Genomic DNA, 26,264 nt, shown 5'->3' with positions numbered 1-26,264 from the left:
GAAGGTGCACTTTTCACTGGCAGGGGGTTGGGGGAACGTTACATGGTTGGAATTGGGAGAAGAATTCCTGGCTGCTCTTCTGCAATAGCAAGGAGACGTTGAAGCTAGTTGTAGATTCTCAACCTGCTCCCCAAAAGACTAATTCAAAAGAAACAGGAAATTGTACCCAGAGCCTTCTGTCTGTATCGTCAAGTATGGGAGAGTCCAAACTGCAGCCCATAACCCTTCCAAATCAGCCCTTAAAAACCAGATGACATGGTGCTATTTAGGTGTCAGCAGTAGCACTCTTGCCTCTGAATCAGAAGGTCCTGGGCTCAAGCCTCACTCCAGAGACTTGAACATGTATTATGGACTGACATTTCAGTACAGTACTGAGGGAGTGCTATGCTGTCAGAGATGGCATCTTTTGGATGAGACATTAAACCAAGCCCTATCTGCCTGCTCAGGTGAACATAAAAGATCCAATGGCACTATGCAAAGAAGAGCAAGTGAATTTTCCTTGTGTTGTGACCAACATTTATCCTTTAAACAGCACCACAAAAAACAGATTGCCTGGTCATTTATCTTGTTTGTGCACCCTTGTTATAGACAAATGTGGCAGGCAATTTGTGTACATTACAATTGTGACAACTCTTCAGAAATGTACATCATTGGCTGTGAAATTATTTGGGACATCTTGAGGACATGAAGGGTGCTATGTAAATGTAGCCCATTCCTTTTTATTATTTGCTGGTTTGTCTTGTTTGAATTTTATGCAGCTTGAGGCAATGAAAGGGCTGATACTAGCAACACTACCCCATTGACAGATAAATTCTAAATCAGAACGCCAAGATATTTAATAAGAAAAGAGTTAAACCCCATTCTCCTAACTTCTTTCCACTCTTAACACTGCATATCTCTCATTTAGTGGACTGATGAAAAACAGACTAAAAAATAAGAAAACTGCTTCTTAATTACGATATTGGTTTTATTTCCAGATTCTGTACTTCCACCATGGGCTGGATATAATGATGAGGAGACTGTAAGGCAGCAAATTCTCTCTCTGTCTACAGTAAGTTGCTTACTAAAGCTACTTTGATCCCTTTCCCCCAAGTTGAATTACTATTTTATTTTCTCCAGCCCTAAACCCAATGACTTATGCAACACCCTGCATGATGGTGGTAATCCAGTTCTTCACTCTGGTGTATATTCCTCATTTGTGAGTCTGGACAGTGAGTTAATTGGGCTATTTGATCATGGAGCCTTGGAAAGGAAACCACACCAGGACTTAGTGGTGTCTTCCCTCTGTGTCAACACCACTTTTTGCAGGAATTGCTAGGTAGTGAAGAGGACAGGATGTCAATTTGACCAGCTGCTGGGTGGGAAATGGAACAAAAAAATTACAATGCGGTCCTGCTGTTCAATTCGATAGGACCTCTATGTCCCCAGCCTTGCCAGGTGTTCGGCCGTTATTGGCCTCTTCCACAGCTTCCCTTCTTCCCTGTAAATATCAAGCTCTGTGAGTCAGCGCTTTCAGAAAAGGAGACAATTGGAGAAATGAAAAAAGATAAAATTCTAAGATGTGCTGCAGAACAGAGTATTATGTAGCACTGATAAACCTAATAAATATTAACTTGAAAATTTGCATCCTCATTGCAAGCGTTACAGCACACAGAAGCAGAGGGGGCAGGCAGGCTGACACAAAGTAATAGAACAGGAAACTCTGGAAACAGGAAAACTCCATTTGGCCCAACAAACCTGCCTCCTTTGACTTGGTCTCAACCAAATGTTACCACACTCTCAACATATCCCCCTATTTCTAGAAAGGCATCTTGTCTCTTGACCCTATGTATACTATCTGCTTCAGTCCCTTACACTGGTAATCATTGTATATGTCTATTAAACAATGCATGAAAATAGCTTTGCCTGAATTCATAAATCCAAAGTTCTAAAAATGGTATGTGTGAATATTCATATTTCTGAAAACTTGAAGAATCCCTGCTATCCCAACCTAACCTCATAATTTAGATTTTTTGTTGTCCTACTGCCCCACTTCAAAGACTGTAATATCTTTGCTATAATGTGAGGCTGAGTACTGCATCTTGTAATGCAATTGTGCTTTATACAGTAACAATATCTCATGATTTGTACTTTAAGGTTTGACCACATCCTCTAACTGCTCAAACTGCCTTAAGAATAGCAACACCGCCCAGCTGCAGTCCTAGACAGTATAGGGTGTCTCCCTATGCTGGCAGGCCAGCATCCCTCAAGACCACTCCAGCAAAATAAGATGTGTAATACTGTTATACAACTACTACATTTCCTGAAAATGGTATATAATCAAAATGTGCAATTTAATCATTGTATAAACCTTTATTCTGGAAACACAAACACTTAAAACAAGCACCTCATTTTTAGGGTAATTTAGTCTCTCTGGCTACACCACTGATATTGGTTTAGGGTTTCCAGTTTTAATGCCAATTGGCACAGTTTTACTGTTAGCATTACAATTGGAAAATCTAGACCATTGTTTGTTTACACTTAAGAAAATGTATTGTTTCTGTTTGATCTTGAACACATTTCAGCACATTCTTCCGTTTGAACAAATCTGCAAGGAAATTAGAGAGGTGCAAAAATTATAGGACCGTTATATTTGGGACTTTAATTATCCAAACATAGACAGGGATGGTAGCGATGTAAAGGGCAGTGAGGGCGAGTTGCTAGAGTGTGTTCAGGAAAATTTTCTACAACAGTATGTTGCTAGTCCAACAAGAAAGGAGGCACTGCTAGACCTGGTTCTTGGGAATAAGGTGGGCCAAGTGGATCAAGTATCAGTAGGAGAGCATTTAGGGGACAGTGATCATTGTATCGTAAGATTTAGGCTGACTATGGAAAAGGACAAAGAGCAATCCAGGGTAAGAATAATTAATTTGGGGAAGGCCAACTTCAATGGGGTAAGAACCGAGCTGGGGCGAATAAATTGGAGTCAAAAGCTGGCAGGAAAACTCCAGTAGATGAACAACAGGCTACCTTCAAAGAAGAGATAGTTAGGGCACAGTCAAGGTATGTTCCCTCGAAGGGGAAAAGTAGGGCAAACAAATCCAGAGCTCCCTGGATAACAAAAGAGGTAGAGATTAAGATAAAGAAGAAAAAGTGTGCTTATGACTGATGCCAGGTAGAAAATACTATTGAGAACCAGGCTGAATATAGAGGGTCCAGAGGGGAAGTGAAAAAGCAAATAAGAGAAGCAAAGAGAGAGCATGAAAAGGGACTGGCAGCTAGCATTAAAGGAAATCCCAAAGTTTTCTATAGGCATATAAATGGTAAAAGGAGAAGTGGGGCCAATTTGAAAGGGGATTTACACATGGAGGAAGAGGGCATAGCTGAGGTATTAGATGAATACATTGCCTCTGTCTTTGCCAAGGAAGAAGATGCAACACAGGCAATGTTGAAAGAGGAGGTAAGTCGGACACTAGAGGAACCGGTAGATGTAACGTATTTGGATTTTCAGAAGGCGTTCGATAAGTTGCCACATAAAAGGTTATTACACAAAATAGGAGCTCGGTATTGGGGGTAATGTGTTGGCATGATTGAGGATTGGCTAACACACAGAAGTCAGAGAGTCTGGATCAATGGGTCTTTTTCAGGTTGGAAAGCCGTAACTAGTGGGGTGCCACAAGGACCGGTCCTAGGGCCTCAACTATTTACTATCTATATGAATGACTTGGAGGAAGGGACAGAGTGTAGAGTAAATTTGCTGACGATCTCGGGGAGTCGAGGGTTATGCGAAGCAGGCCCGAAAGAGGAGTTGAGGCCTGGGACAGATCAGCCATGATCTTATTGAATGGCGAGGCAGGCTCAAGGGGCTGAATGGCCTACTCCTGCTCCACTGCTGCTACTTCTTGTGTTCTTGTGTAGAGGGGTTTAAAATTGAAAAAGAGGAAGTATTAGATAGGCCGTCTGTGCTTAAAGTGGATAAAGCACCAAGACCAGATGAGATGCATCCAAGGATATTGAGGGAAGTGCGAGTGGAAATCGCAGAGGCACTGGCCATAATTTTTCAGTCTTCCTTAGACTCGGCGGTGGGGGTGGGGGGGTTGGTACCAGAGGACTGGAGAATTGCAAACATTACACCCTTGTTCAAAAAAGGGTGCAAAGAAAAGCCCAGCAACTACAGGCCAGTCACTTTAACTTCGGTGGTGGTAAAACGTCTAGAAAGAATAATTCAGGAGAAAATCAATAGTCACATGGAGAAAAGTGAGTTAATTAAGGAAAGCCAGCATGGATTTCGTAAGAAAAATCATGTTTAACTAACAATGCTGTTGATGTACATGGACATGGTGTACATGGACTTTCAAAAGGCATTTGATACAGTGCCACACAACAGACTTGTGAGCAAACTTGTAGCTCATGGAATAAAAGGGACTGTAGCAGCATGGATACAAAATTGGCTGAGTGACAGGAAACAAAGAGTAGTGGTTAATGGATGTTTTTCAGGCTAGAGGAAGGTTTGTAGTGGTGTTCCCCAGGGATCAGTGTTGGGACCCTTGCTTTTCCTGATATATATTAATGACCTAGACCTTGGTGTACAGGGCACAATTTCAAAGTTTGCAGATGATACAAAACTTGGAAGCATTGTGAACTGAGGAGGATAGTGTCAAACTTCAAAAGGACATAGACAAGTTGGTGGAATGGGCAGACAGGTGGCAGATGAAGTTCAATACAGAAAAATATGAAGTGATTCATTTTGGTAGGAAGAACATGGACAATATAGAATAAAGGGTACAATTCTAAAGGGGGTGCAGGAGCGGAGGGACCTGGGTGTATATGTGCATAAGTCATTGAAGGTGGCAAGACAGGTTGAGAGAGCATTTAATAAAGCATTCAGTATCCTGGGTTTTATTAATAGGGGCATAGAGTACAAGAGCAAGGAGGTTAATTTAAACTTGTATAAGGCACTAGTTCGGCCTCAGCTGGAGTATTGCGTCCAGTTCTGGGCATCGCACTTTAGGACAGGCGTGAGGGCATTGGAGAGAGTACAGAAAAGATTCACGAGAGTGGTTCCAAGGATGAGGAACTTCAGTTATGAAGATAGATTGGAGAAGTTAGGACTGTTTTTCTTGGAGAAGATAAGGCTGAGAGGTGATTTGATTGAGGTATTCAAAATCATGAAGGGTCTGGACAGAGTAGATAGAGAGAAATTGTTCCCACTCGTGAAAGGATCGAGAACGAGAGGACACAGATTTAAAGTATTTGGTAAGAGAAGCAAAAGTGACATGAGGAAAAACTTTTTCACAGTGAGTGGTTAAGGTCTGGAATGCGCTGCCTGAGAATGTGGTGCAGGCAGGTTCAATTGAAGCATTCAAAAGGGAATTAGACAGTTATATGAAAAGGAGGAATGTGCAGGGTTATGGGGAGAAGGCAGGGGAATGGAACTGAGGGAATTGCTCTTTCAGAGAGCCAGTGCAGACATGATGGGCCGAATGGCCTCCTTCTGCACTGTAACAATTCTGAGTTGCAGAATGAGCTCATGAAGTTTTTGAAGTTTGTGTAACTTTTTTGTCATTGGCCAGATCAGTGATAGTACCATGGATATTGTGTTGCTTCAGACTACTTCAGCACTACATTCAGGCTTCAAACATGGGAAGTTACACACTCAACGTGCTAAAGGTAGCATTTGGTACTCTTGGAGAGATAAATACATTCGCTGTGCAAAGACTTTAATAGTTGGCCAGATGTTCAGTTGGGCTAAAAACAAGAAATGCTGGAACCACTCAGCAGGTCTGGCAGCATCTGTGAAAAGAGAAGCAGTGTTAACGTTTTGGGTCAGTGACCCTTCTTCGGGCCAGTTCCGAAGAAGGGTCACTGACCCGAAACGTTAACACTGCTTCTCTTTTCACAGATGCTGCCAGACCTGCTGAGTGGTTCCAGCATTTCTTGTTTTTATTTCAGATTTCCAGCATCCGCAGTATTTTGCTTTTATGTTCAATTGGGCTATTCTATATAATAAATTTAAAGGAACTTAATCATCAAAGTCACTTTTCATTAAAATAAATTCATTGGAAGATTGGAAAGTAATGAGATGTAAAGAATATATGGCTAATTAAAGCCATTCACTTTTAAACTATACAATGTATGTGGATAAGCAATAGGCATTTATTCGGTGGGAGAAAGGCAGTAGTAATCTTTTTGCACTTAAAAGGTAATCTTCCAGTATTAATTATTCTAGAGTCACTTGCATTCTGGACATTGTTACGTGGCATGGCGTTAAACTTTGAATTTAATCCAAAAAAATCTAGACGTGTAAGAATTTGTGTGCTCATTTTGCTTTTCTAGGAACGACGGAACTTTCTTCGGGATCCTCCGGCTGGTGTACAGTTTAATTTTGATTTTGACAGTATAGCACCTGTTGCTATTGTGATGCTTCGGGAAGATGAGCTGTTGAGTAAAATGCGTTTTGAGCTAGTGCCAAAACTGTAAGTGAACACAAATATCTGTATTTTCTTTCCATCAATAAGGAAATAACTTTCCCAATTAATATTTGTCTAGATGGGTAACTAGGTTGTAAATTATCTTTTTACAAGGCTGTGTGCTTCAGTCATCAAATTTCAGTGTCAAAAATAAACACTTTTCAATTTAAAATAAATTATTTCATGCTGACTTACTTTAACTTGGAGCAAGGAATTTACTTTTTCTCCAGCGGCAATTAACCTGCTATAGTATTCTACCATTTTTGTAAATTATACTAATTTACATCAGTAAGATTTTGCAACCTTAAATATAGCAAAGGTTAGCAACAGAATAACACATTGTTTTATACTATGTAGCACACAAAGTATCTCATGGCTTACTGCATGCAATACTACGGGAAATAGTTCACCTATAAATGCACAGAAGACTAAAGGAAAGACTTGCATTTATATAGTGCCTTTTACAACCTCAGGATTTCCCAAAATGGTTTACAGCCAATGAAGTATTTAAAGGGGATGGAGAGATTTGCTGTGGAATTCTAGAGCTTTGGACCTAGGCAGCTGATATGCCTCTGTCTCGGCCCCAAGCTCTGGAACTCTCTGCCTCTCTACCTATCTCTCCTATTTTAAGACTCTCCATGAAGCCTACCTTTTTTGAACAAGCTTTTGGCCTTCTGTTCTAATATCTCGTAAAATGGCTTGGTGTCCAATTCTGTTTGATAACACTCCTATGAAGCGCCTTGAGACAGTTAACTACATTAAAGGTGCTATATAAAGCAAGTTGTTGTTGTACTTATGATTTGTTGCATTTACACAATTGTCTATACAAAATCATTGCAAACATTGACCAATTAATCTGTCTAGCTGAATTGGGCCCAATGTATCAGGGCAAGATTTGAAGTAATTTGATGGGCCGAAGGGCCTGTACTGTACTGTTCTATGTTCTATGTTTAAGTAAAATAATATCAGCACTAACAATTACTTTTATTAAATATATAGTTTTATCATAAATAAAAGATTAATGAATCATCAATCTATGCTTACAGTACTTAATTTTATCTTTTGCCCCCACTAAAAAAAAAACTCTGGACTCTTGCCGCCGATTCCACCCCCGCACTCCACCTTCCCCTGGCTGTCTCAGACTCGTGTTTAAATCCTTTCATGGCCTTAATCATCCCTATCTCTGTAAGCTCACTAGCTCTACAATTCTTCACCCCAACCCCCAAAAGTCCCTGTTCTTCTAAGTCGGGCCTCTTGTGCAGCATTCTCTTCCTGTGCTCCACTGTTAGCAGCTGTGCCTTCCACCCAGACCCCTTGCTATGGTATCTCCTTTAAGAACTTCCCTCTCCTTTAAGACCTTCCGTAAAGCCCATATTTTACAACAAAAGTTCAGTTATCTTGCAAAGATATTTAAGACTTATCTATTTCCTTATTTATGGTCTAGCTTTTTTAATATCACTGAGGAGATTGGGTGTTGGAATTTCCACTGAGTATTAGTAGAGATATTTTTGCACACTAATTGGTAATCACACAACAAAAATGCCAGTGTAAGTCTGCATATGCCAGTAATTTTTTTGGCATAGTTTCATGAGTTGTCCATTGCAGTGCAGATGATTAGATCATATAGAGTGTTTACTAATTTATACTGTGCAAAATTTCATTTGATGTGGATTCAAAAGGGAATTGGTTAAGTACCAGAAGAGAGAAAATTTGCAGGGCTACTGGGAAAGGGCGTGGGGGGTGTCGGGTGGGACTAACTGAGTTTCCCTTACAGAGAGCTGGCACAAACACAATGGGCCTCCTGTGGTGTAACCATTCCATGATTCTGTGCTTTTGTATTTGCACGTTGATCAAAACCGAGCCTAATCGCAACAACTACTTGCATTTATATAGCATCTTTAATATAGTAAAATGTTCCATAATGAACCCTGGTTTCATTTTGCAGGCTACATTACGCATTATGTAGCAGAGATGAATTGAATCTCCTGCTATAATAGAAATATGAATTGTAAATTGGTAAAAAGGGTTATAACTATTGAGCAAAACCTGTGACGACATCAATGCCTAAACCACTATCAACCATCTGAAAAATGTTTTATAACTGCAGAGTATACTTGTTCATCCACCGTTGTGAAATAACTCTTCATGACGTTTATTTACAAAAAGCTTTTCTAAAGACAAGTTGGCTTCTCACCATTCCAAATTTCCAAAGCCTTCCCCATCGCATTGATATCTGTAAGACAGCATCATTGAAAGGGACTTTGATGGGTTGGTTAGTAAATGGATTGCACATATAGACCAGGAAAGTTTTAGGTTGATTGTACTGTGGTAGTTGATCTTTGTTAGTCTAGTGTAACAAGTAATCCACTGTAACAAGTGTCCACTGTAATTTACCATGTTACTAGACTAGGAAGGTGGGGGTAAAGTCAGTCAGTGTTACTAGGCTAGGAATATGGGGATGAAGTCAGTCGCTGTTACCATTGATGACGGAGCAAGCCTTTGGCTCATAATAAAACCATTCCATTCCTGGTTACCATAAAGAAAATCAAAATATTGTGCATTTTTTGTTAAACATTTATTGAAGTTGTGAAGCTTAGTGTTTTGTGATGTGTACTTGAAGGTTATGAAATTTCACAAAATTAATATCCGTATCTATGACTAGTAGTGTTGTTTGTACTAAATTCTATGTCTTTTTTTGCAGTGTAAAAGAGGAGCAGTTCTGGAGAAACTATTTCTACCGAGTATCTCTCATTAAACAATCTGCACAGCTGTCATCACTAGCTGCTCAGCAGGCTGAGGGCTCTAAAGAGGAGTTGGAGTATCTGGAAAAAAGCATCACAGTTACAGGTGATAACTTTTAAACTCTTAAATCAGAATAACAAAAGTGGGGATTTTTTTGCTCTATGTTTTAGTATTGCTAATGCATTTTCTATGACCCCTCGCCCCACACACAGACCAATAGAGCTTTATGACTGAGCAGGAAGCAAATTAACAAATTCCAACTTTGAAAATACTTTCTGCTAAGTGAGTTGATACAGTTTTAAAAATATCTCTGTTTTCTTTATATTAGATTCAGCTCTGTCAAAGACACCTCCAGTCCCAATGAAAAAACAAAATGAATCTATAGAGGTAAGTTTTGTGTTTTTCTATAATTACACATTTTAGTGTTTATTTTGTATAAGTTGGATAGGTGCATTATTCATTGAATTACAAAACATAATGAACCCCCGGTTACTAAGTAAATGCATCATGTTATAACACTGACTTGAAGTTTTGATTGAGAGTTTGTGTTGAATTGGCAAAACTTAGATTAGGTTAAGATTGGGCTGAGTTCGGACAATCAATTTAGCATACCTGTAGCGCCCAGACACTCGCATGAAGATTACACTCACTTGGGATGAGATACTGAAGGGTGTTGTTACCCATGGAAGCATTAGTTGCCACTTTTGAAGAGGGAGAAATTGAGAGGAAGATATATAGATTCAAATAAAATTTATTATAGTGATAACCTTATTGTGTCTGGAATTCTCAATCCCACATTGTATATGTAAATAAAATCAAAACAGGGCACAAAATTGATGGGAACAAATTTCTGTCAAGGTTGCATTATAAGTAATTTTCACTATACCCCAATTTTGTCATTAGGCAATACCAGTAAAGCCATTTATTGCAGCCAAGTCTGATCCTCCAGCACATTTTTTGTTCCATCTGGCACGTTATGAATATAGACCAAAATCACTTAGCATTCTCATGATTAAAAAAAGTTCCTGTTGGTGCTAATGTGTACCAGTACCAAAACATTTCTCTATATTTTACTCCTCCAAACCTGTTGTGTGTTTCCCAGATCCATGGAATTGCTTTTGCATGATTATATTCCCATTTATGCAACCAACCAAAGTATCCGCTGCAGTATGAGCATAGCCCAACTTTGCCCTACCTGTAGCCCTTTCACCAATGAAACTCTTACACATGCCTTGATTACCTCCAGACTTGACTTCTTCAACACTCTTTATCGCCTTTCCATCCTCCTCCCTCCACCAAGTCCAACTGCATGTATTCTGTCCCACACTTAATCCCGCTCACCCATCATTACTATCCTCGCTAGCTTACAATGCATTAAATGGTAAGTCCCTCCCCGGCCTCTTGACCTCTACACCTGTCCTTTTCGAAATATTCTCAAAACGCATTGATTCAACCTAGTTTTTGGTTACCCCTCCACATCTCTCCTTTCTTGGCTTCTTGTGCTTACCTTATTTTAAAAGCACTATATAAATATAAGTTTCTGTCATCTGGTATCAGGCCTTGAAATACTTTTACAAGCTCAAATTTTGGGTCAATTTCTTGTCGGCTAAAGTTATCTTTGAGATTTACAGTGGTGAGCTTATGCAGTGTTTTCCAGTCATCTAGGAATAACCATTTAAATTGAAGTAAAACAAAATATAGTCGAGCTATTTTAACCATTTGGACGTGTAGAACACAACCTTGCCACTCTGCTGCTATACATCTGGCATAAGGGTAAAAGTTCTGATAGGAAATGTCTATCCAACATGTGCTTGATGACGTAAGTACTGCCATCATTGTATTTAATTGTTATTTTTCAGGTGGCTCCATCTTTAATATAGCACTGAGGGTAGTGCTGATCTATAAAGATGAGGAAGATCCCAGTTTTGATCTCTCTGCTGTGTTAATTAATCAGAACCACAACAGTGCCTGGAATGCCAAGATATGGCCTGGGCTCTTATGGCCCAGGAGAGAAAAATCATCCCATGCCCCTGCTTCTACTTGCTGTCCAATGAGCCCTTGTTCAAAGATGCTGTGTGTAGCTGTTAAGTGAGTTTAGGGTTAGGCTGTGGTGCAATGGCTCCCAGCTGGTCAACATTCCCTGTTGTCATGAAAGGGAGACAGTTGTATCTGATCTTGTTCAGAGTATTAGCTTATAACAAAAAAGGGTAGATAGCCAGAATTGTTTTTGTATAAGTTTCAATTATTTATTGTAAGGACAAAAAGTGTTTTCTTTTATAGGTTCATCCTTTAGATACAATTTCAACAAGTCCGAATGCTAATGAATTTGTGAGCGATGCATATGACACATCGTTCCTAAATCAGGAAGACTTCTTGAGGGGCATGGAACAATTGGGCATAAGTGGTGGTCAGCCAGCATCTGTTAAAGATGGTAGGTGCAACAGAAAAATATCAGCTTATTTTATTTAGTCCTTGGACAAAGCAAAAATGGTATACACTCTGGCAAAAAAGTAAAACTACACTATTTCTGGGTGTGATTGTTCAGGGAATAGACATTGTCTACTTGAAATAATCAATTATTGCACATGCTGTGCAAAACTTCATTTAAAAACACACCCATAGGGTTAACAAACTCTGCAATATTCTTTAACTGAGTTCCATAACTCATACTCGTTACAAGGCAACACAAGTTGCCCCAGATAACTTCAATGTGGTGCCTGCCATTTTGTGTTTGATTTTTGAAGCCCTATTGTTACATTTTGAAAATACAATTTCTGTAGGAAGCATTTATTTTCATAGTATATCAGCCAAAATACGACTCTAAGTAAAAGAAAAAGCGTTACTCTTTTGTCAAGTGCCGGTATTGAAAAAAAAATGACATTTTAAATGCTAGTACTTGAAGCAGTTGTTCAGTTTCAATAATGCCGAGGGACAGCCATCATTATTTCTCTCTTCTGAAAGAGTGAGCTCTTTTGTTTTTGAATTTCAGGTACAATACTGCTACAGGTTACTTTCTCCCATGATGAAAAGCACCAGGAAACAATTCTTCAGTTTGGCATTACAACCACCTTTGTCTTCTGACACTTAGTCTAGCAGGAAAATCTGTTCAGTTGCCTTTATTATTATTCTAAAGTTTTAATTACATTTTAAAATAGGCCATTTATAAGAACAGCGGTCACAACTTTAAACACTCAATGGAAGGTTCTTCCATAATCCTTCTGATCTTAGCACTTATTATGAGGACTCTTGAAACAACGCTCCTTTATAATTTTTGCCAACTGATGTCTTTTTTAAATGCAGTCTCAGTCTGTTTGATTCACTCTTGGTCACTTACAAATCACATTCCACTTTCAGTACTTCAACTGTCACACCTAAATCTTTTCTGTGCTCCACCCCATTTAGCAAATATACCATTCATTATGAAATTGTGTTTGTTATTTGTAACATTAGATGCTACTTTACATTTCCCAAAGTGCTTGTTTTCATTAATTTTGTTCTTTTTTCACAATTTGCGCTCCTCTCCTCTCCTGAAAACATTGACTGTCCTAATAAAGGTAGCTCCTGCTGCCCCTTGCCTCCTAAATAAAGCTACATTGTAGAACATCATCATGTAACATCAACATGTCCTGACTTGAAAAACAAGGCTCCACCTTCTGTCTGTTCAACTTGAATAGAATATTAGAGCCTCCTATTAATTACAACCTGTACCCTTAAGCAAATGGGAGAGCATGACACAGGACTAACATTTACCACTTAATGATGTTGTATTTCACTTGAGACCATATGGAATCTCACCACATTTTTCTATCTACTCCACATAGTGCCATATGCCACATTGTCAGACATTACAATAAAACTAAAAATAACGCATGCTATCACACAGGAGAAGTAAGACACAAGATACTAACAGTACAAATACGTAGAAAGCAAGGAAGTTAAATATTTCCACCAGGGATTTAAGTATCCTTTTTGTATTTCTCTCATGGTCTGACAATCTTCAGGTCTCTCGCATGAGATGATTTTTTGTAGAATTTCCAGTTGGTACTGAGTGATATGAAATAAGTGCCACCACACGGAGCCTAGCTGTCAGTGGACTGAAGTAAAAATTAGAGGAAGTAGTCACAGCTGTTGAATAATTTGTATCTCTTCAAAGACAGACTATCAACTGAGATCAAACACACTATACAAAGGACTATTGCAAGACACAGCAATTTGGCACCACATTTTATAGGCCTTAAGCAATATGTATCTTAAAATTCCCCCTAGAACAAGGCCCTTGTTGTTTGATTAATTACCAGATTGATCTCACCTGTCTTCCCATAAACAACCTGACTCTGGCCTACATTTAAAAGCTCTTTTTTTCCCCGCTTTTATTCATTCACAGGATGTGGGTGTTGGCAAGGCCAGCATTTATTGCCCATCCCTAATTGCCCTTGAGAAGGTGGTGGTGAGCTGCCTTCTCAAATACAACTGAATGGCTTGTTAGGCCATTTCAGAGAGCAGTTAAGAATCAACCACATTGCTTTTGGTCTGGAGTCACATATAGGCCAGACCGGGTAAGGATGGCAAATTTCCTTCTCTGAAGGGCATTAGTGAACTACAAGGGTTTTTATGACAATCTGGTAGTTTGATGGTCACCATTACTGATACTAGCTAATTCCTGGGATGGTGGGATCGTTCTATGAGGAGACATTGAGAAGGCTGGGCCTGTATTCTCGAGTTTAGAAGAATAAGAGGTGATCTCATTGAAACATACAAAATTCTTACAGGATTCCACAGGGTAGATGCAGGAAGGATATTTCCCCTAGCTGAGGTTTCAGAATAAGGAGTAGGCCATTTAGGCCTGAGATGAGGAGGGACTTCTTCACTCCGAGGGTGGTGAATCTTTGGAATTCTCTACCCCAGTGGGCAGTGAAGGCTGTCATTGAGTATGTTCAAGACAGCTCGATAGATTTCTGCATGGTAAAGGCATCAAGGGATAGGGGGATGGTGCGGGAAAATGGCGTTAAGGTAGAAGATCAGCCATGATCTAATTGAATGACGGAGCAGGCTCAAGGGGCCAAATGGCCTACTCCTGCTCCTATTTCCTATGTATCCCTGGGAAGTCAATTTCCATTTTAGCTCCCAGTAATTTTGATGCCCAAGGACATAAAATTACGGAAGTGTTCCCACCTTGACACACTTTGAAACAGGTTAACTCAGCATTTTGGACAATATTAGTTGCATGGACAGGCTAGGGAATTGGAAATATGAAGTAAAGCCAAAAAAAATTATATTTATAGCCAGGGCAATAAGTCCCAGTGACCCGTGTAATAACTGTGGAACATCACAACTTGGCTTGCTCCTGTCCTCGTCTGCGATGTACACATGGATTTTCTTTTAATGACAGATTACTGGATATTGATCCAGAGTAGGAAATCTGACTTTTTTTTGGACTTCTTCCTCACCCAGAGGTGCTAAGCCTGGTTATAGTCACATTAGTTATTAAATGTAACCTTTATTTGTATTTGTAATATTTGTAAATGTTCAGATTATTTACTTTTCCTATCCCAAGCAGATGACATTCCAGAGTGGGAAAAGGAGCTACAAAGAGAACTTCAGGAGTTTGAAATTGTTGACGTGAAAACAAAAGTCAATGATGCTTGGGAGAAAGAAATTGAGGAGATGCTTCAAGAAGATGATTAAAGGTCTCGTAGTGGAAAAGATGATTCCATAATGTATGAGTTTTATTTCCCTGAGGCAGTGTTTTCTGTTCGACCTGTTGTCTCAAAACATTTCTGAAGAAAGACAGAATGTTATCAATAAATCTTTCATTTCTTTGTGGTGGGATTTAAGGTTCAATTATATCTCAACACCACTAGCTTTATTATTACTGCATTTTGTACTTTTTGAACCAATATTTTCTAGTATAAAAACAGATTAGTTCCTCTACATTTCCAATGATGGAAAATATCTTAGAAATGTAAGAAGCCATAAGTATTGTAGTTTACGTGTAGTTTTCAATTGTAGCCAAAGTACTGCAGTCACTTATTTTATGAAACAGTATTTAACTTCTCTCATAAACTGTGATTTTTTTTTTTAACACATATGCCTTGTAGAATCTTCTCTTTGAACCTCTCCCAGCCAACACAGAGTTGCCCAAAGGCCAATTCTAGTGGGTTGCACCATCAAAGCAAGATGCAGGATTCCCCAGTCCCTTGCATGGCAGGTTCTGAACTTCAGACTGTGTCATCAAAGGCTACAGGGATAAAGTAATGATTATGGAGCAGGTCAACAGTGGGGAGTCTTGAGGACATTCTGTAGCTGTGTTAATAACCAGCATGTTTGGATGAGTTCTGATGGAAGGTCACAGACCTGAAATGTTAACTCTACTTCTCTCTCCACAGATGCTGCTTGACCTGCTGAGTATTTCCACCACTTTCTGTTTTTATTTCAGATTTCCAGCATCTGCAGTATTTTGCTTTTATTTTATGGTTTGGATGCAGGTTTGTTTACCATTTGGTTGGTTGGCAAATGTTAAGTGGCAGAGGGGTACCAAAATAAGGCAAGGGAAATAAAATATGGCCTAAAGATAGTAAATAGTTGGTCTTATTATAATCCAGTTAGCCTTGCTAACATTTAAGTTAGCCTTAAATGGACCATTTAAAAAAACACATTGAGCAACCCATAGAAAGAACTATTTTAAAGTGCCAACATCCTGTTCAGAACTTTGATCAGTGACATGGGCAAAGATGGTTTTGCGTTTTACTTTCAGGAAAAGCTTTAGAAACTAGTTCAAATACTAGGGTTGGCGTCCCAATAATACAGGAAGATCCAATATTTGAATCGTCTCCTGTGCTGTTTGACTAATCTTAGGTGGGAGGACCATAAAATATTGATATTGTTATTTGTTGCCTGTGCAATTATTCTGCTCATGCCGAAGGATCTTTAGTAATATGAAACTGAAATGTGAATAGGACTGAAGAGTGTTTATTGAGCTTAATACAAAATGTGTTAACAGGAGCGAAGTAAGTGTGTATCTGATCTACCTTATATAATCGTGTACAAGTCCAATTTCTGAGGCTTAAAATTTGGGAGTCGAATTTTACATGTCATATTTTTGAACTTTTATTAACAAAATAATAGCCACCATGGAAACAGTGTAGAGTCGGATAGATGCGCGGGAAACTATGTATCCATTCTGATGATGTTCACAGACTCATTTTGCAACTTTACCACCTAATTGCCACTTGTGAGGCTTTCCCTTGTTGGCACTTTTATTCTTTGGCATTTTCTTGAGCTGTGTGGAAAGCTTTCTCCAATCTCTGACACTCTTCTGATACTTTGAGTTCTCTTGCTGCCGCACAATTATTCGCCTTCTCTGCACACGCTACAACTTTTAGTTTAAACTGTACTGTCTATTTGTTCTTCCTTGGTGCCATATTGAAAAAATGTGGGGGACCCAGCTGAATGTTTGGGTATTTATACTAGTGCATGATTAGAATGTTCTGTCTGCGCTCTGAAAGTTAAAGTTGACTTTTACTTGAGATATAGGAAAAATTCAATATTTTTTGGACTAAAGTCATGGGTCAACTTTTACACGAGTATATATGGTAATTTGATTTTCTTTGTTACACCCTTAATGCCTTATGTATATTGTATTATGTTTATGGCTGCATCTAGAATTTTTTTTTTTACAAATTCCATTATATACACTTTCACCCAAAGATTACCATTAGATGCAAATAGAAATGGGAAGGTGATTCACCCAAGTTTTCATGGCTGTCAGAAACTGGTTAAAACTGTATTGGCAAGGCTTGGGATCAGATCAGCTGCATACCCTCTGAATCAGGGAGCAGAGTGGATTCTGGAGTGGGAACCGTGTTAAGGAAAAGTTTTTTTTATGCAAAAAAAAAGTGAAAAGTGAAAATAAATGCCATGTAAAACTTGAAATCATTTTGCAGTTTTTAGTTTATCTAGAGTATCTTTGAATCATTGTTATGGGCAGGTGGAGGATGACTTGTGAAGGCTGTACAAAACTTTGTTCCTAACTAACAAATCTCTGCTCAGAAGATTAGTCATTATACATAGAAAGGATATAATGGGGGTGGGCTGGAGAGCCATAATTAATTCCTGTGAAATTCAGTATCTGATTTGGTTAAGAGTTGCAATGCTTTGTGTAGCGTTTTAGAAATTGTAAAAATTGAGGCTCTTATTTTAGTTTTGGAGACTATTTGATTGAATAGTGTGAAATTCAAAGTTGATTTCTGACATGTCCTTTCCTAAATGTCCTAGCAGTATTTTAACAAAGGCACCATGAAATGCATGAAGACAACATTAGCACTTGAAAGGACATAAATTTTCTCCTAATTTACAAAATTAACGTTTAAAAGAATGTATAAAGAAAACATAAAAAATTCTGCTTCTGCATTCATCAAAACATGATTTTCCTCCATAAAAGTGAATGAGAAGAAAACTGTGGGCTGGAAAGCACAGATGTGGAATTTCTACTCCCATCCCTAGTTGAAAAGAATAACCAAATTCTTTCACAGAAACATGCAAATTCAACAACCGCGGGCTTTAATTTGTGTGGGCAAAGATATTTTGGATCCCATAAATATGCCAAGTATTTAGGTTTCTGCCAAGTGTTTTGATTTTGGCCTAAAGGGAAAATGATATGTATTTTTCCCCAACAGACAAAAATGGTTGCCATTCTGTTTACAAAATAGTTTTCAACCAAGCTTTCTCCTTCATGAGCTGCATTTATGTTCTCTTAAATATCCAGAAACATGGGCTTGATGTTCAAAAAGTAGTTTTTTAAAAAAATTTTAACTGCTGTTTTCAAGACATTTGTGGATATTATAGAACTTAGCAAACACTATGCAAATGTTCTTGTACAACATTACAACAGTGACAATCACGTCAAAGAAATGCTTACTTCACTGGCTGTAAAATGCTATGGGACATCCTGTGGTCGTGGAAGACACTATATAAATGCAAGTCTTTTATTGTTTGTACCATTCTAGCTGACCACCAGGTAAAAAGAAAGACTATAGCACCTTTTACGACCTTGGGGAAATGCCAATGTGCTTTACAGCCAAGTACTTTTGAAGTGGAAGTTGCAATGTACAAATACAGAAAACCTTTTTTACTTTTTGTGTAAAATTAAAATTGACTCAAAGCTCATTAGTGGGGCAAATTTTGCTTTTGAAACAAATTGGTGTTGCTGAACTGTACAGACATGTAGGGCTGGATTTTATAATCTCGCTGCTGAGATTTGCAGAGATGAAAAAACGGCGGCCCGCCTTTGCGGACTGCGCAGCATAGATCCGACGCAATCTTTTGTGCGGCGGCTCATTTGCATCCCCGGGGCAGGCCGCACCCTCCCCCCCACCCCCCCATGTCCATCACCGACAATAGCGTCAGCTGCCTGTGCTCAGACGCTAACGCCATTTTTAAAGGGCTGTTAGCCCTAATGGGTAATATAAATATTTAAAGGTAAATTGAATTAAAATTAATAAATACATCTCTTTTGCCCCTCTCCCACACCAGCAATAACAATTAAATTAATTATTTGGCCATTCCCCCACCCCACCCCAAAACACTTACCTTTACCATCTGACCTTCACCACCTCCCCAAACTGCACAAACTTTCAACTACAACCCTTCCCACCATCCCCTACACCCATGACGTTAATTTGACCCCCCGCACTGATAAAAGTACCTCTCTTCTCTTTTTCCCCCCCCCCCCCCAAAAAAAAAGTATTGCGCCTCGTCTCCCCCGATGGGGATCCGAAGGCGTGAGTGCTGACCAACGGGCCGAAGGTTGCAGCGGGACGTCAGGTGTGAGCTTAATTAAATCAATCATTTTAATTTATTCAAATTTTAAAATTGGGGTCCCGTCGCCAAGCAATGGGGGGGCCACCAGGAGGCCTCGCCGCCACTGCCAGTAATATTGGGCCAGGCCCTCCCAGCTTTGGCGTGCATGGCGGCCCTCTCCCAGAGGCATTTTATGGCCCTCCCCACCCCCCCCCCCCCCTCCACCTTGCCACCCACAGTGGGGAGTCGATAAAATCCAGCCCGTAATGACCCATGTTGGGTTTAATTACTTGATCTCATTCTAGGCAGCTGTGTGAGCAGTAAAATGCATTTCTTCGCCCACAACTTTTAAGCATTTAAGAAAAACAGCCAAGGTTCATGCCTCCAGCTGTTAACATTGACCCCTGCCGCAGATTGTATGTGTATAAACATTGAATGAGAATAGAATCTGGCTCAGCTGTTCTACTCAATCCCTGTGTCCCTTGCAACCAAACAGTCAAATAGCTTCCCAACATTCACTCCCTGGGCACACATCTGAAGAACGGTCAATTGGGCAAGGTACCGTACCTCACTATGAGTAACTAAGTTCAGGAGACAGAGAAAAATTGCGATAGAGTGAACAATATATTTAACATGTTTTGTCCTTAGTCAAAAGGCTCCATGGCCAAAACAGTTTTGAGACACTCCTTATGTAGTTGTGAAATCTGCAAGTTCTGCAATTTGACAGGTGCAACTTCAGACAACTTATGAACATAAGAGCGCCATGAAAGCCATCTAAACAACAAGTCTGTTCCATAAATAGTACTGTGAAGAGATTTTAGAAGATCAAGCTCATGATTCAAACCCAAGAGCCTATCTTTTTTTTCAGTACGAATGTAGCATGTTTCCTCACTGTGTATTTAATATGTTGTAAATCTTTCCAATAACTGGCTTTGTGTGTAGTCTGAAATTACTGTTACTGGATGTGTATGAGAGATTGCTACACAAACTATATTGCTACTGTGATTTAATTAAATATATGCGTGTTAATGTGGCAGTGTTGTTTCTATAACTGGAGTGCATACATTGCAGAATTAGATTTTAATTTACATTTTGGTAGACTTTTTAATCTTAGAATGCTTAGATGAAATACTCTTTTCCTTGGTGATGGACAACACTTTGTATACTTGGCCAATTCATCTGTCCAATTTTATTTTATGCTTTATAATTATATATCTGTAGTTGCATTTCATAGCACCAATATATGCATGACCTTGCGTTTCGAAACCATATGCTACTGCGAGATTGTAGATTGCTGAAAAATATAAGAACACAAGAAACATGAATAGGAGTAGATCATATGGCCCTTTGAGCCTGCTCCACTTCAGTAAGATCATGGCTGATCTTAGACCTCAATTCTACTTTGGTGCCCAATCCCCACATCCATTAATTGTCCTAGAATCCCAAAATCTATTTATCTCAGTCTTGAATATACTCAATGACTGAGCATCCACAACCCCCTCAAGTAGAGAATTCAAAAGGTTCACAACTCTGAAGAAATTCCTCCTTATCTCAGTCTTAAATGATTGACCACTTATCCTGAGACTATGCCTCCTGGTTCTAGACACTCCAGCCTAGGGAAACAGTTTCTCAACATCTACACTGTCAAGTAAATTCTCTTTGATCACCATGCTTTTCTACACGAGTCATCTGTGAAACTTTAGCATTCTACTTAAAGTACTCCTGTTGAGGTTATTAAAGTGCTTTGATGGATGAAGACCAGCATAGCAATGATAGATCCCATTCCTGAAAAAACAGAATGGCCACTTAACTGAGGGGCTGCTAATGTCTATGACTCTGTACTAAAGCATAAGTCACCTAAGGAAAGAAATTGGATGGAGGGGAATACAATTGCTACTGGAATCTGCTCATCTTCCATATATCGCGCATGTGACCAAGATGAGTGGTGATCTTTAGAGCCATTTTGTCAGTCATTGCGGCATAGAAGGCTGCCATTTGGCCCATTGAGTGCATCCTGTCTCTGCAGAGCAATTGTCTACAGTTCCAATTTCCTCGCCTTCCTTTTCTGAATGAGCTGACTCCTCAGTGATGGTTCCGTAGGTGCTAGCAGCTCAACCGTAGAGTCATAGAGAGATACAGCGCTAAAACAGGCCCTTCGGCCCACCGAGTCTGTGTCAACCATCAACCACCCATTTATACTAATCCTACATTAATCCCATGTCCCCTACCACATCCCCACCTTCCCTCAATTCTCCTACCACCTATCTACACTAGGGGCAATTTACAATGGCCAATTTACCTATCAACCTGCAAGTCTTTGGCTGGGGGAGGAAACTGGAGCACCCGGCGGAAACCCACCGTGACTTTTGTTTGGTTAAACAGTAAGTCAATAAATTGTATGATTGTGGAGGGCATCACAGGTGACCTAAATTCTGTTCTGCCTCACCTCCACACTTCCCAACAGGGGTCACTGGGTCCTGCATGAGGACCTTAACCCAAGAACTGAGTAGAATGGGCTGCTGCTCAAGTTTAGTTTTAGTTTAGAGATACAGCACTGAAACAGGCCCTTCGGCCCACCAAGTCTGTGCCAACCATCAACCACCCATTTATACTAATCCTACACTAATCCCATATTCCTACCACATCCCCACCTGTCCCTATATTTCCCTACCACCTACCTATACTAGGGGCAATTTATAACGGCCAATTAACCTATCAACCAGCAAGTCTTTGGCATGTGGGAGGAAACCGGAGCACCCGGAGGAAACCCACGCAGACACAGGGAGAACTTGCAAACTCCACACAGGCAGTACCCAGCATTGAACTTGGGTCGCTGGAGCTGTGAGGCTGCGGTGCTAACCACTGCGCCACTGTGCCACCCATTAGAAGAATGAGATGTGATCTTATTAAAACAAAAGACTTTGAGAGGGGCTTGACAGGGTAGATGCTCATAGACTGTTACCCTGGCTGGAAAGCTAGAATTAGGTATAGTCTCAGGAAATGGGCTTTGCCATTTAAGACTGAGGAGAAATTTCTTCACTCAGATGATTGTGAATCTTTGGAAAGGTCTACCCTAGAAAGCTGTGGATGATCAGTCGATGAGCATATTCAAGATGGAGATCGATAGATTTTTGAACTGGAAGGGAATTGAGTGTTATAGGGATCAGGTGAGAAGTGGAGTTTAGGTCTTATTGAATGGCAGAACAGATGTGAGGAGCCATTTGGCCTGCTCCATTTTCTTGTGTTAACACTGAGGCCAATTGCATCATAGCAAGTTTAAGGGACGGAAAGAGGCCACTTGGCCCATCGTGTCTGTGCCAGCCGAAAAACGATCCACCTATTCTAATCCCACCTTCCAGCATTTGGTCCGTAGCCCTGCAGATTACATCACTTGAGGTGCATATCCATACTCTTATTGAATATTAAGGGTTTTTGCCTCAACTACCCTTTCAGGCAGTGAGTTCCATGCCAACTGGCTAAGACTGAATAATACAACATGGACTGGGAATCAAATACCTGATATACCTGCCTTTGTACCTCACAATGTAGGTTATTTTCTCACTAAGCTATTAACAAAGCTCACAAGGGGTCCATAAAAATCAGCCACTATTTAGGTTACAAGTGGCTAGTTTGTGTCCAGAGATATTTATTTGAAGTCCACTTTTATTTGCTCTATTTGTTCATCTGAACAAGAGCTTCACAATATGCCCCATTCCTCCCCCCCGCCACGACACACAAAAATTGAATTCTTAAAATAAACAATGGAAAAACAAGTTTTTATATACTTTTCAGTTTGAGGTACAAATTTCACTGCAAAGGTTTAATGATTTGCCAGCAAATAAACTAGAGTGTTTACAAGTGTGATGGCTTGTTGCATTACTGAACTGAATCTTCTGTTTCTGATATCTTGCTGATAACATCTCATGAATTGTATCAAATCTTACAATGACTCATAACCAAATTTTATCTGCTAATTTAACAAAGGTCCCACTTTTGAAAGCTTTGCAGTTCCACAGTATCCCTTGTGATGATTTGTTTTGTCAATTTGTACTTCTGTAGCATCCAATAATTTAAAAGCTCCAATTTTGTGAACTTTGGGGGTCACTTTCATGCAATTATGCTCTAATTTTTCAGTAGTATTATTGGTTCCTGATTGATCATTGGAAATTGGTGGTGTAGCAGCAATCACTGAAAACAGCTAGAAATATACTGGAAATTCTGTGGAACAACAACAATGTGCATTTATCCAGCACCTTTAACATAGTAAAACATCTCAAGGAGCTTACATTAAAATACATGTTTTTTTTATATAAATGACCAACCAGTTCTGTGTTCAAGAAAACACCATCATAAAGATTAACTTGTCATTCAGATAGTGATTTTTCTGACTAATTTAGTTCCTTTCTTTAAATTTAGCTTTTAAATCCTTTAATTAGTTGGCCTCTGAGATGGTCCATTTTTACAAAGATATTGTGCAGCTAATAGCACTGATGCTCTTTATTCTAGTCTTGAATTCACTGCATAAGCATAGTATTACGAAAGTGCCTCTGTTTTGCTAAATATATTTTTTGAGGATTCATTTTTGAAAGATTGAAGAAATGTTAAACTTTGAGGTTTTCAAAGGGGGTCATGTAAAGGTCACTTGACTTTGAAAAACAATCCCTGGAAATGTTTTTTAAAAGGGGCACTGAGAGGTCTTGTGAGGAAAACAAGCCTTTCTGGGAAACCATCTGACTTCCAGCTCAATAAACAACATAGAACTTTGGACACCTAGAGAAGTTGTTTACAAAGAAGTGAAAGGTCAAAAGGTTGACCTGTTGTCAGTTTCACTTTTGAATTGTTTTGAGTTGGGGTTGTACTGTATAAAAAGGGAGAACTTCCAAGGAGAGAAGAGAATTCCCAAGGAAGGAGAGAAGACCACAACCCATCTCAGCTTTCCAGCACCCCTCTAAAAGACCCTGAGAAGCCCACTGGATCAACTCATCACGTCTCCTGTCTTTGAAGAAAAGCCTGCTAAATTAATTCTCAATGCTACCTGAAATGAACTGTTCTAAAAGATCCCAGTGACCCGTCTACGTGTACGTGGAGACCAGACTGTATGCTAGTTTTGGAACACAACATATCTGCTGTTTCTTCAAGAATGAGCAAGTATTCAGCCCGTGTTTTTATTGTATGTAATAGAGCTCTAAAAGCAAAAATCCTTTTGTTTTTCTGGTTAATAGGTGTATGTATGTATGGGTGATTGTGAGGGTCTAAGGTAAAAAGGCTATTTCAATCTGTGTGTTTATGCTTTACTTCATTACTGGTTAAGACTTGTTTTATAATAAACTGATAATGTTGTTTAATAAAGAAACCTGGTTGGTGTGTTTTATTCTGGGATAAAAATAGAGTCTATGATTGACTGTATCAGTAAGTGAGAAAAAATTTAAATATATGTTGTGAGGCGTGGAGAAGTGGAACTAGAATAAACCGTGCACTCCTCCCACCTCGGTCGTAACAATAGCCCAAGGAGTTATTGTCCTTTGATAGTTTTATCTCCAAAGTGCAATGTCTAGCTGCCATTTAAAACCCTGATGGTCGACCCCAAAATGATAGATTATCATGTGGGTAATTTGAAATTTCAGCACAAAGGAAGGTACCTATGTCCAATGCTAGCTTCATATCAGAGTAGACTTTCCTAATCCTATTACCCTGATCCTTTTCTTTAAAGGTTTAATTCCTTTTTAAATGTTGTAATTGACTCTCTTTGATTATGTATTTCGTATTCTAATGCTTTAGATGAAAAAAATTCTTCTAGTGGTCCTTTCATGCTTCTAGTAGTGATCCTAAGTTTATATTCCCTTGCTGCTGATTTAGTGGCCAGTAAAGATAAGTTTTGACTACATACCCTGTTAAATCCTTTCATAATTTTAAAGCTTCTATAACATCCCTTCTTACTCTGCTCTGATCAAGTAAAAAAAAACATAGTTTTTCAAATCTCTCATAACTATATACGCTCATCCTTCATAGCATCATAGCAAATCAAAGTTGCATCCTTTCCACGGTTCCATCATTTTCCTGCATTAGAGTGCTCCAGCTATGACCTAATTAATGCTTTGAACAGATTTTCATCGGTTCTTTGCATTTGTATTGAATACCCCCAAATTTAAATTCCAGAATCCTGTTTGCTTTGTATGGCTTTTTTCAGCCACAGTCCTACTTTGTGGAGACATGGATCCAAACTCCATGCCACAGTGTTTTGGTACACCAGAGTGCTGTTACCACAGCACCTCCATCTCATCAACACAGCATAGCACACATTCTGTCTCTGACTGACTTTAGAGAACCTGAACTAGAAATGTACTCATACACTCGCCGGTTGGGGTCACTGGGTAATAGCCTGGAAAGCTGGTGCTCATTTGTGCTCAAACCAAGATCCATGAATTCAGTACAGATATGGATCAAGTTTGGGATCTTCATGTTGTTCAACAGTGCCAATACCATGTCTCTGCCTCCACCACCGCTTTGATTACATATCTGAATAAAACAGATCAATGCTTTTATCTCACATGTGAAGTCTTAAGGGAATCATTCTGATCAGAATCGATATGAAAACCCAATCCATTCCATTAGGCTGTGATTTTCTTTTTTCTATTTTAGTAAAAAGCAAGGCTCTTTTTTTAAGGAATTGGCCAAAATAGAAATGTACAGTAACAACTGACCAATTACTGTCTCTAGATGTGTTTGGAGATACAATATACCACAAAGAAATTTACAGCACAGGAACAGGCCCTTCGGCCCTCCAAGCCTGCGCCGAATCAGATCCTCTATCTAAACATAACGCCTATTTTCTAAGGGTCTGTATCTCTTTACTTCCTGCCCATTCATGTATCTGTCTAGATACATCTTAAAAGACGCTATCGTGCCCGCGTCTACCACCTCCGCTGGCAACGCGTTCCAGGCACCCACCACCCTCTGCGTAAAGAACTTTCCACGCATATCCCCCCTAAACTTTTCCCCTTTCACTTCCACACTTAAGTGTAGATCAAAACAGTTATAATTAGATTACTGATTACTGCCACCAACTGTACTAAAGACTTGATATATTCCACAATATATTACAAGCTAATGAGATAGTCTGATCAACCACCAATGATTTCAATTCTTAGATATGGGAGGGATGGGGTCTGCTGTTGAGTGTTATATTCTTCACCATTGTATTTTTCTAATCCAGAGAAAGCTCTTCCTGGGAGACATTAAATTTGGCTTGTTGAAAATGCAGAACATTCACTCCAA

General features: G+C 39.4%; 1 protein-coding gene across 2 annotated transcripts in view; it reads left to right on the top strand.

The window, feature by feature from the left end:
• LOC137347301 (synapse-associated protein 1-like) overlaps positions 1 to 20,018 on the top strand; it is a 30,724-nt gene extending 10,706 nt beyond the window's left edge. The window contains exons 4-9 of one of the 2 annotated variants that reach the window (XM_068011701.1): positions 978 to 1,051; positions 6,316 to 6,455; positions 9,151 to 9,296; positions 9,520 to 9,578; positions 11,472 to 11,622; positions 14,749 to 20,018. In XM_068011701.1, coding sequence (XP_067867802.1) covers positions 978 to 1,051; positions 6,316 to 6,455; positions 9,151 to 9,296; positions 9,520 to 9,578; positions 11,472 to 11,622; positions 14,749 to 14,876 — 698 coding nt within the window. In that variant the 3' untranslated portion in view covers positions 14,877 to 20,018. Of the gene's footprint in view, positions 1 to 977; positions 1,052 to 6,315; positions 6,456 to 9,150; positions 9,297 to 9,519; positions 9,579 to 11,471; positions 11,623 to 14,745 lie in introns of both variants that reach the window. The other variant, XM_068011700.1, reaches the window with a different exon arrangement.
• Positions 20,019 to 26,264: the final 6,246 nt, after the last annotated feature.

Source organism: Heterodontus francisci, chromosome 31 (assembly GCF_036365525.1).
Source record: "Heterodontus francisci isolate sHetFra1 chromosome 31, sHetFra1.hap1, whole genome shotgun sequence".
Classification (NCBI taxonomy): domain Eukaryota; kingdom Metazoa; phylum Chordata; class Chondrichthyes; order Heterodontiformes; family Heterodontidae; genus Heterodontus; species Heterodontus francisci.
The sequence above is the reverse complement of the archived record's forward strand: the minus strand, read 5'-3'. Positions and strand labels throughout refer to the sequence as shown.